The following is a 19,773-nucleotide window of genomic DNA, read 5'->3' as shown; positions in this document are numbered from 1 at the left end:
CAAAAAAAAAAAAAAAAAAAAAAAAAAAAAGTAATAGCTAACTTACACTGTAGACATTTGAACTAACTTTGTTTACTCCTGCTGCCTATCTGCCCTGTAACTAAGAAAAAGCCCTGTCATCATTTTTGTTCCTCCTTGCTCAGAGGCAGCTCGGCCTGGATCTGTGAGCAGACTGCCCTTCCCAGCAGAGAACAGGGGTAAAGAAGCTGGACTGCTGCCCAACTTCTCACGGCTCCAGTCACTGCAGTATTATTACTATTTGTTTGCATTCTCAGAACATCATACATTGCACGTTCAAATGCAAACACAAATTCCACAGCAAAACAGAAAATCTGAGGATACTGTCTTACTTCATTGACTGGGAAGTGCCTAGAAAGGCTTTTGCTGCTGCAACCACTGATTAATGGCACTATATTCCAGGAAGGTGGAATGGGGACTGTTTCCAGGGTGACAGATGATTTGGATAAGACCATGAAAAAAGCAGTGGTCAAGTCGAGAGTAAAATGAAGACGCTGCCTCTGAAACTGTTAGGTAATTCTACTAGGTAACCCCAAACTCACCAGAATTATTGAATAGAACGGCATGGTCATAAATGTCAGAAGCCAAGAAGATGAAACCAGGAAGTGGAAGGGCATGCTAGGGGAAGAAACATTTCATGTAAATTTAAATGCAAAATTATAGAAGAATTAGAGTATCTTTACACTGATTGAAAGTTTTACAAGTTGTTTAACAAGCAATATCAAGAAAAGCAAGTCAGACTTATTTATTAAGTTAAAAGTATCCAGTGCTACTGACCACTTACATTGTAGGGCATGATACCAACCCCCAAATTACAGTTCTTGCCCTTTGAAGTCTGATGGTCATTACACACAGAGCAAAAAAATAGAGCCAGCATCCTTTCCTCAACAAAAGGGAATGGAAAATTGAAACACACAGTCATTCTGCCCAAAGGATCTGCTACATTTTACTATTTACTATAACGGATTTAAAAATTATATGGAACGTGCAGGCGGATTTTAGGGTGTTCAGGAAACTAGTGGGAAAAGAGAGTGGAGGACAATATGAAGTCAGGGATAAAGAAATGAAGACAAGAATAAGAAGAGATTGAAGAGGAAGGGGAAACAATAGGTAAGCAAAGGTAAGGTGCTTGACAACAACCCACCACTACTACCACCACGATAACAAGGAATCACAGTAAACATTTACCAAGCAGTTAACTATACACCAGGTGCCATGCTAAAAGAAACACGTAAACCAAACAGAATGTTCCTTTATTTTTTAAATTCTCAGCCGCATACTCTAGCTCTAAGTAAATGTCTCAAGTTGCTTGTCTGCAACTTCAGTACAAACGGTTGGCAGGGAAGGAATCCCTGAGATTACTGAATCTGGAGGCAATGATATCACCATGACCTTGAGGAGCCGGGCATTATTTCAACAGAAAAGACGGGGGAGGAAGAGGAAAGTTAGAGGAGGTGGCTCTAGATCAGCAGTTTCAAACAAGAAGCGAAAGCGTATATAATTAACTAATTAAATTCTCCATCAAAAGAATAAGGCCCATCTGAGGGACTTACTCCTCAAATCCCATCTTCCCCAACTCTCCCAAATGCCTGACCGCACACATTCTCCTCGGCATGGGGTTTCTGAAACTTCTATTCCCTTTCTAGGTTTCCGTAGTGGTTTTAACTTGATTTCATCTATAGGAACATTGGGTTCCTTGTCCCTTGGGGTTGTTCCTGGTTGGCAGACATGTTCTGTTCACACTGACTGATAATGATCACCTCGTGTAGAGAACTGTGGCAGCCTCTTAAAAGTGCCAAAGTCCGTGGGCCCCAAAACAGTTTATTGGATCTGATCCTTCGACTACATCAGAAGGATGACATATCACATTTGAAATAACATATTACAATAACAATAACAAAATAATTTTCATCTTCCCTGGGTTCAAGAAACTGCTTACATTATAAAACAAAGCCTCCTTGGCGTGTTTCCCAAATTGTTTGTACAGAGTCTCTTGGAAAATACCCATCCTTGCTGACATCAGAAGAGCGAAAGTCAGTGCCCCAATACCTAAAAAGCAAACATCGAGTTACAAGATGCCTGCATTTGCTAACTTCCAGGATCTTTTCTTAAAGAACATTAAGTTCTACAAACATTACACACTAAATGTGCAACATGTACAAAATTTAAGAAGAAATAAAAATCAACCACAATATTACCATCCAGTCCTAAACAGTTTGCTACCTCTCTCTGCGTATATACGTAGGTAGATATTTTATGCTGAGACAGGATCATAAATTATAATTTTATATCTTGCTTTCTTCACGACCTTTTTCCTGGATTTTCCTTCAGGTCATTCATTAAAATTTTTTCAAAAGTATGGCTGCATATTATTCTATCATGTGGATGTACCATACTTAAATGTCTTATAATAGAATGGTTAGGTTACTTCCAATTATTTCATCATTAAAATCAATGTACATCCTAGTACATAAATCTTTAAACAAAATGTTGATTATTTCCTTAGGATACACTCTCATAAGGGGGATTACTGAGTCAAAGGTTGTAGACATTTAAAAAACTCAATACATACACATACTTTTTTTCCCAGAAAGGCTGTGTCAATTTACCATAAACAGTTTATATGGAAATGGTGGCCTTACTGCATCCTCAGCAGCAATGAGAATAATCATTTATTATCTTGCCAATATAAGAGACCAAAATTAAAAGGTACTGCATTTTGGTTTCAATTTGCATTTCTCTGATTACTAGACTAGCAAGGCTGAACATAAGTTTACTGAACATTAATTTTGTCCCCATGAATTGTGTGTTCATGTCTTTTGCAAGTTCTTATTGGATAAAGTATCTTTCTAATAGCTGATAAAGAGCTTTCTATGTTAAGAACAACGATCTAAAGAGATAAAGTTTCAAAGTCAAGAGGCGAGGAGAATAGTTCTTTCATTGCTACTTTTCTTCCATTTGGTCAGTCTCAATATCTTATTGCCATCACTAACTTTCCCCTCTCTATCATACACAGCAAGGGCAAAGCTCTATAGGAGTTGTTTAATTAATTCAACAAAGAGAGATTTGTATTTTTAAAAACTCCCCAGGAGATTGTGATGATCCGTCAGGTTTGGGAACATTGCCATGTGGAACAGCTTATGAGGAAAATAAATCTAAGATTTAGAAATGGGTCCCTTGGAAACTTAAAGAGTCAACTGCTGTAATGTGCCCTCCTTTTGTGGAAGCTTCTGCTCAGCAGACGGATCATAAAGAAATGGATGATACTCTGTTGCTCCCAGAGAGTGTGATGGGCAACTAGACACAGACTTTTCTTCCTACACCAGTGGCAACCAAGACAGCATCCATGCTGTAGAACACGCTACCATGAATACAGACTTTTTTTTTTTCGTTTCTTGAACACTAAGGTTCAGAGATATATAATCCCAGGTGCCTCTCTCTTCTATGGCATAATTTGTTTAGCCAAAGCTTCTTGCCAAGAAACATATCCCTTAGGAGAAACCTCTGAAAACAGAACTGCAGAGGCAATTAGCTTTATTGTAATTACTGTACTTGCCTAGAAACCACCATGCAAATGCCTGGAATCCATCATTCTCACTCGAGCTGGACTGGGAAGTCTAGGAAATAAGAAAAAATACGAGGTACAGAGACCAGAACTACATTCAAGGGGCCTCAATACAAGGGAAATATTTATGTTACCCATTTCCCTCTACTCTTCTCTTTCAGAGATTTAAATCCTTGTATTACATGAGCATTTACATTTATTATATCATTAATAAGTACCTGGGCCCCCAAGGCAAGTAGTGAATAGAAATCATTTGTGAACAGATTCTTACCACCTGCTTTGCTGACATGAAAGTGCAAATAAATATCCCCACAGACACCAGGGCAATGGAGGCATATTTGAATACACTGTATCTGCAAAAATAAGAAAAAGAGCACCTCAGGAAAGCACAGATACAAATTCCCACATGACGTTGACAGTCAGATGGTTCATGAGAGTACAAGTCACCAAAACGCAATCAAGGGGAGCACTTCCCAGCAGAGTCCACGTAAGTCTGTGCGTGAAAAGAATCAGGATGCCGACTAGTTTCTAAACAGCGCCCTTTCTGGTGGTGTTTAAGACAGTCTGTTTCCCGTAGTTTGTGCACCAATAGATTGTTTCATCAGAAAACAAAGACAGACCAGACATGACAGCCCATCCTGCTCTCGAGTCCGGATGAAAGCCTGCTAGATCTCAAGGGGTGCCTGTTGCTTCCCCTGGCTTCTGGGGCCCAGACCTGAGTGTGAAGAGACACAGCATGAGAGGAAGGGCGGAAGGAATATCAGGGACAAGCAGCAGGGGAAGGCACTGTCTTTACGTCTCTTAAATATTGTTTTGAAATGTTGGCATAGTTGGATAAAGCAAGTAATATGAAACTAATAGGACTATTAGCAGTAATAAGAGTGGCATTTCACATTAACTAAAATAGTATCAATTAACGTCCCTCTCAGGCTCTTGGTGATAAAGCAAAAGGCCTCAGACAGGAATGAAAAGAAGTTAAAACCTTATATCTGAAGTTTTCTACTCAAATACTTTGTATAGTTCTGGTCACAGCGCCTCAGAAAATGGCCAACGGAACTGGCTGTGGGGCAGAGCAAGGGGCCAGGTGCACCACACTAGAGAAGAGGGGCGGGCGAGGACACAGGCGCTGCTGCGGGCAGACAGAAACGTAAGGGAACTCTCCAGTCTGCAAAGATCAGATAGGGAGGTCTCAAATTCAGGCCTAAACAATAATGAAGGGCATGGTTAAGGTGAATATAGATTTGGTCTTCAAATCCTGGAAAAGGGAACACACTATAAACTTGACGGGTGCTACTCAAGATAAACAAAAGGAGAGAATTACTAAACCATGATATTAGTTAGCTTAGGGAAATTCCTGTTCTCTGGGGGATACAGACTGGAGAGAGTCAAAAAAGACTTAGAGAGATTCCAGATGACAGACTAAAAACTAAGGAAAACTGCAATGTTTAAGGCCCCCTGACATTTGGGGTATGTCAGGAGAATACATTCCTTTTATAATAAGTTCTTTTGTATCCCTGCTATGCGCCAAAATCAAAGGTTGGAAAGACCACGGCTCTGTCCCAATGTGACCTTTACATTACCAAGAAGCACAGGGGTCCCCCTTCAAAGATAATGAACCTGACCATTACCTCTGTGTGCTTGAATAGAGAGAACCTAGAAAAGAAATCAACTACAATGGTGCTTATCTGGGGAATACACAAGCCTCAGGAGACAAACAGCTCATGATAAGGAGCCTTTTCATGACACAGCCCTTATTACTTAAAAACTCTAGCTTCCCACACTGAATTGACAGCTACTTTCCAAGCTGGTATGGAGAGTTTTAATACTTCGGGCTGGGTACTGAATACATTGAAAAGCAGGCACCAGCTTGCACGATTTTGGTCTCAACAGTGAGGATGAACTTCCCGCTGAGAAGTGTTCCAGACTGCACGGGCTGTCTCTGCCCCACACCTCTCCTCCCTGGGAGTGAGGCTCCGAATGAAGGTGAGAGACAAATGCTTGGCAACAGCATCCCAGATACTTCTGATATTTCCCAGCCGTACCCAGAGAGAGCCACCGGTGACAGTTACAAAGAACGGTCCTGAAACTTTTCATCGCATCTTGTTTGGCCACTTGGGCCTTTGTTAGCAATTTTCTTTATAATACGTATGATTATTTCTTAGCTCATTATATTGTACGCTTCCTAGGACAGCACTGTCCCACAGAACTCCAGGGAAGCTGGCAACGCCCCACATCTGGGCTCTCCAAGGCGGTCACCACTAGCCACGTGTGGCTGCTGAGCACTTAAAACGTGACTAGTGAGATGGAGAAACTATATATTTAATTTTATTTACTTTTTAATATTTAAAATTAAATGTAAATAGTCACATGTAGCCAGTGGTGACCACGTGGGACAGTGAAGTTCTAGAGCAATTGGCTTCGTAGATTAGTATGGTACTAAAGAGTCAATGATGACAGGAGTTTATTAATTCTACACAGAGAATATGCTGCTCCAAAGCCACAGGTGGGGCCTCTCACCTGGTCCACTGCCTCAGGAATGAGCACCACTGTCACAGACAGAACTAAGAAACAAGGCAGATGGCCAAGCACCAACTTATCATCACTATGAGAAAAGGAATCCAGATGAGCTTATGGCTGGGGCTCAGCTTATCCTTCCTGTACACAAAATATAAAAGAGTATTGTTTACCTTTTCTTCAAAATGATAATTCCTAGAATCATGTTGGCAATTAGAGAACCCTGTGAAAAGAGACAACAGAGTTTTAGTGCACTAGGGAAAGGAGATAACACAAGTCAAGATAAGTATGAACAGGGGCAAGGTGGGGGAAACAGCTGGAAAGGAGGAGGTTAGGATGAATGATGAGTGAGGTACACCACGTTGCTAGGATGGCAGAAGTTACCGTACAATCTACACGTAAAATTGTACAACATTTTAAAGTTGACAATGAGAATAAAAATGATCAATTCTCAATAAGGGGTCAAAGCTGAAGCTGGGCTAGCAGGAATGAAGTATGTTATGGACTTATTTTTGTCAAATTTCCCATCTGATTTATAGGAGCCTTTAACAAGCTTCTCCTCGCCCAGTTTGACTGAATGAAGTTGTGCAGGGATCTGTCTCTTGTCTGGAAAGTTGTCAATCAATCAGCAAGTGTCTACTGAAAGTCTATTCTGTGATCAATGCTCTGAAGGTCATCTTAGTCATTATAATCACCTCTGGAAAGTTGCTTTAGGGACAGCACATTCCATCTCACAAAAATCTCAGGCCACACAGAAAAGTTATAATTCCAATTTTTACCTATTTTGCATTCTTCTGCAATCCTAACTATATTCCCTCTGGAGTTTCTTTCCTGTTCTTCTGGAAACACTCTGTTCTTATTTATATACAAACTAGCTCTCCCACCATGCATGAGGCAAAGATGAAAACCTCTGCTGCTTTGGGAGAAATGCTACCTTCAAGAATTTCCTTTTATGTAATTATCTGAAGTCTCTATTTTCAAAACAAATCAGAAAAGAGAAGTATCTATATCATGTACTAGAAGTCAACGTAATTTCATGGAAGAAACAAAGAGTGATGAGAAATAAATAACATTCATAGCAAGAACGAATATAAAACCAACCAGATGAAGAAAATTAAAGGTAAAATCTGTTATCCAGGGAAATTTTAACTTTCCTTTTATTAATCACCTGTAAGACCTCTGATAAATAAAAGTAAACCACCCACTTTCCTATTTTTTTGCCCTACTTCTCAGATGAAAGCCAGCCTCTGCTTATTCATCCATGAGACCTAGTCTTACACCCTAGACTTTACTCCTTACAGGCCCTTTCCACTTTTGTCATGTGTTTAATGGACCCACTGTGCTGCATTTTCCAGAGGAACATGTTCACACGAGCCGGCAGACTTACAGATCTAAATATCATGTGCAGGGGCATGGCGATGTGGAGATTCAGGGCGTAGTTGTTGACCACGCTGACGGTGAAGAACATGGTCACCATTATGGCGTAGTACCTGAGAGGCAGAGACGACAGCTCATCACACAGGATCCACGATTTCAAGAAAACCAAGTAGAGAAGGAAATACATATTTTTGGTTTAAAAAGTCTTGTGCTTATTTCCTCTGGATTAAAAGATCGGATCACTATTACCATGTGAAGTCAAGCACCAAGTACATATGAAAATACTTCACAAAGCCAGAATAACGTGGGAAAAGTTTGAACTATAGAATGTGTTCCAAGAAACGCTATTTTAATATTTTTCTAGTACGTACAGCAACTATAAATGAGGCTTCAAAAAGAGTTACCTGATAGACAGCAATAGGTTTTTTGAAGTGAATGGATAATTTTTATTATTGTATCAGTTCTTTGTATATAATTTTCATGTAGCTCTAAAGAACTTAAAAATTGTTAAACTCTCTCAAATATTTCCTCTATACACTTGTTTATACTATTAATTTTCACTGTTTCTAAAGAAAAGATGTGCTAAGTCAAGGCTTACTTTCACCCTAGCAACTGTTAAAATTATCCCACCTTGAACCAGTGGCCTCCAAATTAATGAGGGCATCATTTGGCTTGCATAGATTTGTATTTAAAATTAGGGCCCCTGTTTTTTGAGAATGTATAGGTCTTTAAATAATAATAAAAAGCAAAAACTAAAAGAAATCCAGGAACTCTAATTATTTAGAAAGATAAAGGGATGAACACAAATAACAAGTTATAAACAAATAAATTAATTACATAATTTTTAAGATGCCTTTCATACGTATCAGCTTAAACCATTCAAAATGCCGTTTTTTGGTAGGTCAAAAGGGATTGAACATCAGCAATTTCATATGATTCAACCTAATACATTCAACAAGGGAAAAATAATATTTGAAGTACAAGGCTAAAGAATGCAGGGCAAAGGTGAATAAGTGGTTCCACATTCTTCAGGAATTGTCGAAAGTCTTTGAGCACAGATCCCCATCCTTTTCACCTTTGCACATCTGGAGAAGGTGACAGCAGTGAGTCTCAAGTTATCTTCCCTGACAAGAACCAATTTTGCGTTCCTGGTGAGGTAGGGGGCTATCTGCCCATGCACACCAGGGCTAAAAGAACACAGTCTGGAAAGTCTGAAGAGCTTTACGATGAATGCAGAACACAGTAATACACACATGCAAAGTTACTGGTGAGAACTACTTCACAGCTTATAAATAATATACTACTGGTGATTTCACAAGCTTTCTTGCCCAATTTTCCTAGTTCAGTCTTGAACAGATGCCATCTGGAGACAGAGGTCATCAAGTTCTTTCAGGATAATTAATTCCAACTATTCCACATCACTGCCTACATAGTATTGCCTAGAAATCGCTCATGGGGATGAATGACACGAGCAAGATTTTGATTACGTCTTCCCAGATAGAAAATAAAATAAGCGGCACGAATTGCACACATGGGAGCATGGTTGTTAGGGCAGGTTCATGGGGAGCCTCCAAGGGCAGGTTAGGGAGTTTGGGCTTCACTTTGAATCTAACGGTGACCTGAGTGCATGTGGAGTGGGTGTCGTGATACAATGGTAGGAAGCTGAAATGGAGGGATGAAGAGGTGATAGGCAGGAGGTCAGCCAACCAGGCTATTACTATAAAAGTCATGGCGAGAGTGAATGCATTCCTGAACTATGCTAGTGGCAGCCAGAGAAGAAAGAAATAGTGGAAGGAGGAGGGAAAGGACCAGAGGAATCAAAAAATGCTGGGGTTCCTACTCTGATATAAATGCTGGTCTTGGGAGCAGAACGTTTTATGCAGATACTAAAGCCAATGGGGGAAGGGAAAGTATTCAGAATATTTAGCATCACCTTGGGATATTTAAAAATGCAATATTAGTAACAAAATTCAGCCAGATTTTCTACAGCGGGCTACTCAGGAAGGCTGCAAAATAACACCAATGAATCTTAGCCAGTCCTTGGATGCATTCACGCCAGAACGTCCCTCTCGAAGGGATTAAGTGACACTATCCTACTAAATACAACTGGATGGATTACACTTGGTGTGTGTGTGGTTCCGTCTTTTAATTTAACAACAAGGACCTATTGTACAGCACAGGGAACTCTACTCAGTATTCTGTAATAACCTATACAGGAAAAGAATCTGAAAAAGAATGGATATATGTATAACTGAATCACTTTGCTGTACACCTGAAACTAATACATTGCAAATCAACTATACCCCAATATAAAATAAAAATAAAATTAAATTTAAAAAATACACTTTGAGGGCTTCCCTGGTGGCACAGTGGTTGAGAGTCTGCCTGCCGATGCAGGGGACACGGGTTCGTGCCCCGCTCCGGGAAGATCCCACATGCCGTGGAGCGGCTGGGCCCGTGAGCCATGGCCGCTGAGCCTGCGCATCCGGAGCCTGTGCTCCGCAACGGGAGAGGCCACAGCAGTGAGAGACCCGCGTACCGCAAAAAAAAACACTTTGATTTCAAGTCTCTCACAACAAGAATGCTGTTTTCAATACACTGTTCGTTATAAGATCTGCCCTGTTTTCTGTTTGGCCCCATGAGTATAGTTATGCAAATTTGGACTAGTGGATGGAGGTCTGGAAGCAACAATTTTACCTTAGCTTGCAGTTCATTTTCTTTTGATTGAGTTGAAAGTCCATAACATGAAATCCACCATTTTAAAGTGAACGACTCGGTGGTATTTAGGACACTTACAATGTTGTGTAACTACCACCTCTATCTCCAAAAGCCATTGGTCTTTTAAAAGTAACAACGATACCTCTCTTAACATATTTGATAACTTTACCAACAAGAGGAAAATATGCATAACTGGTTAAAAATTGGTTGTCACACCAGGCCTTTGACCATATACCAGACAGACACACACACACATATATATAGTTGCCTCCATCAGAGTTATTTTAAGTGTCGTGGCAGGAATTTTATTCTAAGAATAGGCTCCCTGCAATGTCACAATGTATTAAATTCAGAAAATGAATTATTCTACTGATATATTTGGTACCAATCTTATAAAACGATGCCTCATATTCCTTTTGTATAGGTACCAGAAAAGCTCTTAACTTAGGAAAAAAAAAAAAAAAAGGCTAAAAAGAGACTTCAATGTGCCATACCTTATTGGGATAGCTGGATGCTTCCTTCCCAAATCAGCTTCAAAGAGGAAGCCTTCCACAGCGATAAATAAAAATTGTGCAAATGTCACGATGTTCCCGCATCCTGGATGCTTCCTGTGTAGTGAATAATAAAAAGAAAAAAAAAAAAAAAGACACAGAAAACTGAGATAAAGGGCACTAAGAATTGTTTTATTCATAGTTCAGCATAACAGGGAAGATGGATTTCTGTTACCCATTGTCCTTCTTTATCTCAGTTTTCATATCCCACGGATCACACACACTTAGCAACACACCCACAGAGAAGAACGTCAGCTTTCTTCCTTTACTCTTGCACAGGTACAGCAGGCCATGAGTAAAAATGATAACGCTCGTTCCTAGAACTATGATACAATTTTCCCAGTAAACTGTAGGAAGTTGGTCATAGGTTCTCGTTGAGATCCTCACTTAACCAAGAGGGCTTTAGTCCAGATCCTCATCAGCTTGGGCACAAGGCCCAAGGACAGAAACATGCTCAGATCTCCTGTAATGTTTACATATCCTCCCAACCAGGATATCTCCGAGACTGCTGTCAATCAAAGACTCCTACCCAGTGTTAATGACAGGGATTACCTTAGACAGAATCCCCATGGGGGCAACAATGGTGGGGGGCTGGGGGCGGAATCTTACTATTTTTCTAAGTATAAAGCAAGGGTTATACGTACAGCACATAAGTCCATATACAGTGTACCTGCAGAGAGATGATTAGGAAAAAATGTCTATAAAGGGTCTTTGGTGGGGGCGGGAGGAGGGGCAATAATGAAGACAGGACTGAGGAGCACTGCTGTCTTACTAGTCTCCACCACCCTTAACACAAATGTATCAGGGATTCAACAAACGTTCGTGGAATTCAGTGGAACCTCTTCAGTGATCTACTCAAGGGTTGGCGAATCTTCCACAGTGACCGTTACAAGCAAATCTACAAGGTAGAAAAGTTCCTCTGATATCAATCCCTCTTGAGGCACTCTGTGTAAGTTAGTTACTTCAAATATTGTGGTTTTCTTGAGCTTGTCCTCCCTGAGGCACTGCCCAATCACTGGAAGGACAAAGTGACCAGCTGTCTTTGTTCTCCTGAGGCCTCCAGAGTTCCCACATTACCCATAATCCCATATTACGAAATATAGTGCCCTGTTCTGCATTTTCATCTTAACCAAAGACATTTACCCAAACCTACTGATTAGAGGGATTTAACTGTATTATTATATATTAATATAATGCTATTTATTAAAAACAACTCCACTCTCTATTGGTGGTATTAATATTAAACAGCAGCGCCAAGGATCACATTCTTAAATGCTCCCATCAGGTATAAACATAAACAACGCCAAGCCTAAGCCATTCCTGTGCTCACCATCGGAAGCGGAACTCCTGTTCCGCTTTAGGCTCTACTACCTATGAAGGTGTCCTTGAAAACTACTGCTCTATATCCAATTCAACGTTTTCTTTTAGCACTCCTTATGTTTGAGGGACAGGGCTAAACGTTGCAGGAATCCATAAATAACCATGTAAGACATTTCCCTCAGTCTAGGAGCTAATTAAAAACATTAGCCTAAGTATGACTGACAGGAGAGGGAACCTTAGCTCCAGACAGTTCCTAGCACAGTGCTTTTCAACCCTGGCTAGGCTGCTCTTTAATAACCATACGCCTGAGAAGCCTCACCCTCCCAGGTGGGGTGGGGCTCTGGATTTGAGGGCTGGGAGGTGTGTGTGTGTGTGTGCGTGCGTGCGTGCGTGCGTGCGCGTGTGTGTGTGTGAGTGTCAGCCAGTCATAGGGTTGAGAGCCAGTGTGTGTGTGTGTGTGTGTGTGTGTGTGTTTGTGTGTGTGTCAGCCAGTCATAGGGTTGAGAGCCAGTCCACAGTGCTTAAAAGCACACAATGACATGCAGGATATCCAGCTATGCTGCTAACCTTATGACAGTAGAAGTTTATTACCCTAAGTTTAGTTTGCTTATCTTTAAAATGGGAACAGTATTAGGGCCTATCTCATTGGTTTATTGTAGAGTAAATAAGCCAGTCCCTGAAACACACTTAACAGGGGGAAAAAGGCAAAAACTAAAACACTAGGATACCTTCAATCTAAGTATAGGAACCCTTTTAAAGACATTTATGTTGAGCAATTTTTCTCACCTGTAAAAAAGAAGTGATGTGTTTTTAACGTCATAGGATTCAATGAGAAAATATACATAAATCACCAAGCACAAGACTTAGTCCAAAAAGAGCTCATTATACTTCTTGTTTTCCCTTCTATTTTCTCTTTCCTGAAAGCTTAGGACAATTCAATTAAAGAGTAATTATCAAGAACCTATTGTGTGTGCAGGTAGCTGCTGGCTGAGAGGGAGCTGCCAACTGAATGAGACCTGATCCCTACCAAACACGGAATATGAGACAGTAGGAACCCAGTGCCCTGTGGGGATGGTTAGAGGACTGTCTTATTCATCTTCACACCACCAATCTCTGGGCACCGAGTCTGGCTTTCACCCGAGCAGCTGAATGACTGTGGATGCCTCACTTTAAGCACACATGATCTAGAATATGAGGACTGTATGAAAGTTAAAAATAAACAATTTCAAAAAATGATTCTCCTTTAAAGTGTATCCTTCATAGGATGTTGTAAAAGGCATCATAACAGGATCATATCAAGGTGGCAGAGGAGTAGGACGTGGAGCTCACCTTCTCCCACAAATGCATCAAAAATACATCTACATGTGGAACAATTCTCACAGAATATCTACTGAACGCTGGCAGAAGACCTCAGACTCCCAAAAGGGCAAGAAAATCTCCACATAACTGAGTAGGGCGAAAGAAAAAAGAACAAAAGAGAGAGAAAGGAATCCGGATGGGATCTGCACCCCTTTTGGGGAGCTGTGACGGAGGAAAGGTTCCTGCACCCGGGGAAGTCCCCTCACTGGCAGCAAAATCAGCTGGGACAGAGAGGGAGCTTCAGAGCCTGGGAGGAGGGTGCGGTACCCTGTCTGCAGAGAGACCTGCATAGAAGGTCAGTGCTGCCAGCACTCCCCAGCTTGGGTGGCTCGTCCACTGGGGAGAGTCGGGGCTGGGTGCTGAGGCTCAGGCTTCGGAGGTCAGACCCCGGGGAGAGGACTGGGGTTGGCTGTGTGGAGACAGCCAGCACACGCTGAGGAAAGAGACAGCAAATATCCAAACCAAAAACCACCCTCACGCCAAAAAAAATTAAACCCACACAAGCTACGCAGGGACACTGCCACATATAAATAGCCCTCCAAGACTACAGTAGATAATTGTTTCTCCTAAACTCACACAGTGAGAGAAACACAAGCAAAATGAAGAAGCAGAGGAACTACTGCCAGTTAAAAGACCAAGAGAATTCCCCTGAAGGAACAATGAAACAGACCTCATCAGTCTAACAGACGCCAAGTTCAAAAAACAAGTAATGAAAATACTGAATTAAGAAAGGCTATTGACAGAAATGCAAATTACTGTAAAAAGGAACTAGAAACTGTAAGGAGGAGCCAAGAAAAATGTAAAAATTCGTTTGCCAAGACGAAAGCTGAGGTAAAGGCAATGAATAGAATGAATAATACAGAAGAAAGAATAAGTGATCTGGAAGATAAAATAATGGAAATTACCCAATCAAAACAGCAGACAGAAAGCCAAATGAAAAAAAGAAAACATGAAAGCAATAAAAGAGACCTGTGGGATAATATAGAGCATGCCAATCTACATCTAATAGGGATTCCAGAAGGAGAAGAAAGAGAAAAGGGGGTTAAAAATGTATTTGAAGAAATTATGGCTAAAAGCTTCCCAAACCTAAAGAAGGAAACAGATATCTAGATACAGGAAGCACAGAGGGTCCCAAACAAGATGAACCCAAACAGACCTTCACCAAGACATATAACAAAAATGGCCAAAGTTAAAAAGAGGATTCTAAAGACAGCAAGAGAAAAACAAAGAGTTAATTACAAGGGAACCCCCATAAGGCTATCAGCTGATTTCTCTACAGAAAACACTGAGGGCCAGAAGGGAGTAGCAAAATATATTCAAAGTCTTGAAAGGGAAAGATCTGCAGCCCAGAATATTCTACCCAGCAAGATTATCATTTGGAATAGGAGGAGAAATAAAGAATTTCTCAGACAAGCAAAAACTAAAAGAATACAGCAATTCTAAAGCTATCCTAAAAGACATACTGAAAGGTCTGCTCTAAATAGAAAAGAAGCAAGAAGATACAAGAAGGAGGACATCACAACTGGAAAGTAAATCACTCAGCCAGTATACAGATCAAAAAGAAAAAACAAAACCTACTTGTGAAAGTGATGATAAACACAAGCAACAGCAAAAGGATAAACATGAAGATGTAAAAAAGATGTCAAAATCATAAAATGTGGGGAAGGAGGGTAAGAAAATGCAGATTCTTTTTTTTTTTTTAGAATATGCTTGAGCCTATATGACTATCCATCTAAAGCAAGCAGATACAGGAAGGGGGGTTAACATACTTGAATAACAGGGCAACCACAAATCAAAAACATACAGTAGGTTCACAAAAACCAAAAAGAACACAAGCATAAAAGGAAATCATCAAACCACAAAAAGAAAAACAAAGAAGATACAAAGAATCAACTGGAAAACAAAATTTTAAATGGCAATAAATACGTATGTATCAATAATTACCTTAAATGTCAATGAACTGAATGCTCCAATCAAAACACACAGAGTGGCAGACTGGATTAAATAAACAAGAGCCTACAATATGCTGCCTACAAGAGACCCACCTTAGGGCAAAGGACACACATGGATTGAAAGTGAGGAGATGGAAAAAGATATTTCATGCAAACGGAAATGACAAGAAAGCAGGAGTTGCAATACTCATATCAGACAAAATAGACTTTAAAGCAAAGGCTATAAATAAAGATAAAGAGGGACGCTATATAATGATAAAAGGATCAATACAAGAAAAGGATTTTACACTTGTCGACATACTTGGACCTAATATAGGAGCACCCAAATATATACAACAAATACTAATAGACATAAAGGGAGAAATTGATGGGAATACAATAATAGTAGGAGATTTTAACACCGTGCTCACATCAATGGAGAGAGATGCTAAATGATACAACAGAACAGTTATATTTAATTGATATTTGCAGGACATTACATCCAAAAAAACCCCAGAACACACATTCTTTTCAAGTGCACGTGGAACATTCTCTAGGAATGGCCACATACTAGGGCACAAGACTCACCACAACAAATTTAACGGTATAGAGATCATTTCAAGCATCTTCTCTGACCACAGCAGTACGAAACCAGAAATCAACCACAGGAACAGAACTGAGGAAGAATTAAAAAAAACGATTACATGGGGACTAAACAACATGCTACTAAAAAACCAATGGGTTAACGAGGAAATCAAAAAGGAAATTAAGAATTACCTTGATACAAATGACAATGAAAACACAACCGTACAAAATCTATGGGATGCAGCAAAAAGCAGTTCTTAGAGGGAAGTTCATATCAATACAGGCCTTCCTCAAAAATAAGAAAAATTTCAAATAAGTAAGAATTAAAAAAAACGATTACATGGGGACTAAACAACATGCTACTAAAAAACCAATGGGTTAACGAGGAAATCAAAAAGGAAATTAAGAATTACCTTGATACAAATGACAATGAAAACACAACCGTACAAAATCTATGGGATGCAGCAAAAAGCAGTTCTTAGAGGGAAGTTCATATCAATACAGGCCTTCCTCAAAAAAATAAGAAAAATTTCAAATAAACAATCTAACCTACCACCTAAAAGAATCAGAAAAAGGAGAACAAACAAAACCTAAAGTCAACAGAAGGAAGGAAATAATAAAGATTGGGGAGGAAATAAATAAGATAGAGATTTAAAAGACAACAGAAAAAAAAATCAATAAAACCAAGAGCTAGTTCTTTGAAAGGGTAAACAAAACTGACAAATCTCTGGCCAGGCTCACCAAGAAGAAAAGAGAGAGAACCCAAATAAACAAAATAAGAAATGAAAAAGGAGAAAGCTCAAGTGATACAACAGAAATACAAAAAAACATAAGAGAATACTATAAAAAATTATATACCAACAAATTTGACAACCTAGAAGAAATGGACAACTTTCTCGCAACATACAGCCCACCAAACTGAATCAAGAATAAGTACATTATTTGAACAGACCAATCACTAGAAGCGAAACAGAATCTGCAATTTAAAAATACGCCCACGGGGCTTCCCTGGTGGCGCAGTGGTTGGGAGTCCGCCTGCCGATGCAGGGGACACAGGTTCGTGCCCCGGTCCGGGAAGATCCCACATGCCGCGGAGCGGCTAGGCCCGTGAGCCATGGCTGCTGAGCCTGCACATCCGGAGCCTGTGCTCCGCAACGGGAGAGGCCACAACAGTGAGAGGCCCGCGTACCACAAAAAATAAATAAATAAATTTAAAAAGTAAAATAAAATAAAAATACACCCTACAGGGACTTCCCTGGTGGCACAGTGGTTAAGACTTCACCTTCCAATGCAGAGGGTGTGGGTTCGATCCCTGCTCAGGGAGCTAAGATCCCACATGCCTCATGGCCAAGAAACCAAAACATAAAACAGAAAGAAATATTGTAATGAATTCAATAAGACTTTAAAAATGCTCCATATCAAAAAAAACTTAAAAGCAAAAAAACCCCCTACAAACAAAAGTCCAGAACCAGATGGCTTCACAGGCAAATTCTACCAAACATACAAAGAACTTATATTGATCGTTCTCAAACTCTTCCAAAGGATTGAAGAGGAGGGAACACTCCCACAGACATTTTATGAAGCCGCCATCACCCTGATATCAAAACCAAAGATACCACCAAAAAAAGAAAATTACGGGCCAATGTCTTTGATGAATATAGATGCAAAAATTCTCAACAAAATATTAGCAAATTGATTCCAACAACACATAAAAAAGATCATACACCACAATCAAGTGGGATTCATCCCAAGTTCACAAGGATGGTTCAACATAGGCAAATCAATCAATGTAATATACCACATTAACCAAAGAAAAGTCAAAAACCAAATAATCATCTCAACAGATGCAGAAAAAGCATTTGACAAAATTCAACATCCATTCATGATAAAAACTCTTACCAAAGTGGGTATAGAAGGAACATATCTCAACATAATAAAAGCCATTTATGACAAACCCACAGCCAATATAATACTCAATGGTGAAAAGCTGAAAGCCTTCCTGCTAAAATCTGGAACAAGACAAGGATGCCCATTCTCACCATTTCTATTCAACACAGTATTGGAAGTCTTAACCACAGCAACCAGACAAGAAAAAGAAATAAAACATATTCAGATTGGAAGGAAAGAGGTAAAATTATCACTATACACAGATGACATGATACTATATATAGAAAACCTTAAGGACTCCACACAAAAACTACTAGATCTAATAAATGAATTCAACAAAGTAGCAGGATACAAGATTAACATTCAGAAATCAGTTGCATTTCTTTACGCTAACAATAAAATATCAGAAAGGGAATGTAAAAGAGCAATACCTTTCAAAAATCACACACACAGACACAAGGAATAAAACTGACCAAGGAGGTGAAAGACTTATATGCTGAGAACTATAAAACATTAATAAAGGGACTTCACTGGTGGCGCAGTGGTTGAGAATCTGCCTGCCAGTGGAGGGGACACGGGTTCGATCCCTGGTCCAGGAAGATCCCACATGCACCGGAGCAACTAAGCCCGTCTGCCACAACTACTGAGCCTACGCTCTAGAGCCCTCAAGCCACAACTACTGAGCCCACGTGCCACAACTTCTGAAGCCATTGTGCCAAGAGCCCGTGCTCGGCTACAAGAGAAGCCACTGCAATGAGAAGCCCGCACACCACAGAAAAGAGTAGCCCCTGCTCACTGGAACTAGAGAAAGCCTGCGTGCAGCAATGAAGAACAAACAGAGCCAAAAAAAAAAAAAAAAAAAAAAAGACTTAAACATAAGACATGACACCATAAAATTGTTAGAAGAGACCATAGGCAAATCATTCTCTGTAATATATCACACCAATGTTTTCGTAGGTTAGTCTCCCAAGGCAACAGAAGTAAAAACAAAATAAACAAATGGGACCTAATCAAACTTACAAGCTTTTGCATAGCAGAGGAAACCATAAAAGCAAAACAAAACAAAGAAAAGACAACCTATGGAACTGGAAAAAATATCTGCAAATTATGCAACTGACAAGGGCTTAATCTCCAAAGTATACAAACAGCTCATACAACTGAACAACAACAAAAAAAAACCCAATTGAAAAATGGGCAGAAGACCTTAATAGACAATTCTCCAAAGAAGACATACACATGGCCAGTAGGCACATGAAAAGATGCTCAGCATCACTAATTATTAGAGAAATGCAAATCAAAACTACAATGAGGTACCACCTCACACTGGTCAGAATGGCCATCATTAAAAAGTCTACCAATAACAAATGCTGGAGAGGGTGTAGAGAAAAGGGAACCCTCCTACACTGTTGCTGGGAATGTTAATTGGTGCAGCCACTATGGAAAACAGTATGGAAGTTCCTCAGAAAACTAAAAATAGAATTACCATATGATCCAGCAATCCCACTCCTGGGCAAATACCTAGACAAAATTATAATTCAAAAAGATACATGAGTAGGACCTGTGAAGAAGGGGAGAGGCAGCATGTGGAAAGGAGGGCCTCTGGAGTGTGGTGTTACAGAGTTTGCAGAGCACACTGGACACAGCAAAAAATTAGAATATCTTCAGAGGAACTCAAGAGAGTGATCAACATTAATGTGTCAGAAGATCGGAGGAAGAACCAAGATGGCGGAGTAGAAAGACATGCTCTCACTCCCTCTTGCGAGAACACCAGAATCACAACTAGCTGCTGGACAATCATCGACAGGAAGACACTGGAACCCACCAAAAAAGATACCTCACATCCAAAGACAAAGGAGAAGCCATAATGAGATGGTAGGAGGGGTGCAATCACAGTAAAATCAAATCCCATAACTGGTGGGTGGGTGACTCACAGACTGGCAAACACTTA

The 19,773-nt window shown here is 40.0% G+C and overlaps 1 protein-coding gene across 9 annotated transcripts in view; it reads right to left on the bottom strand.

The window, feature by feature from the left end:
* The window catches only part of SLC35B4 (solute carrier family 35 member B4), a 54,734-nt gene that overhangs the window by 29,318 nt on the left and 5,643 nt on the right, over window positions 1-19,773 (bottom strand). For 8 of the 9 annotated variants that reach the window (XR_003002265.1, XR_003002266.1, XR_003002264.1 and 5 more), the window contains exons 2-8: window positions 10,687-10,800; window positions 7,485-7,587; window positions 6,271-6,320; window positions 3,855-3,936; window positions 3,575-3,635; window positions 1,958-2,067; window positions 561-636 (exon numbers count right to left, since the gene is read on the bottom strand). Coding sequence is in view for 6 of the 9 variants with exons in the window: in XM_024737961.1 (XP_024593729.1) it covers window positions 561-636; window positions 1,958-2,067; window positions 3,575-3,635; window positions 3,855-3,936; window positions 6,271-6,320; window positions 7,485-7,587; window positions 10,687-10,800 (596 nt within the window). In the remaining 3 variants the exon portion in view is untranslated. Of the gene's footprint in view, window positions 1-560; window positions 637-1,957; window positions 2,068-3,574; window positions 3,636-3,854; window positions 3,937-6,270; window positions 6,321-7,484; window positions 7,588-10,686; window positions 10,801-15,941; window positions 16,022-19,773 lie in introns of those variants that run through there. The other variant, XM_024737960.1, reaches the window with a different exon arrangement.

The sequence above is a fragment of the Neophocaena asiaeorientalis genome, unplaced genomic scaffold (genome assembly GCF_003031525.2).
Source record: "Neophocaena asiaeorientalis asiaeorientalis breed wild unplaced genomic scaffold, Neophocaena_asiaeorientalis_V1.1 scaffold364, whole genome shotgun sequence".
Taxonomy (NCBI): Eukaryota; Metazoa; Chordata; class Mammalia; order Artiodactyla; family Phocoenidae; genus Neophocaena; species Neophocaena asiaeorientalis.
Note: the sequence above shows the minus strand (reverse complement) of the source record. Positions and strands in the feature narration are given on the sequence as shown.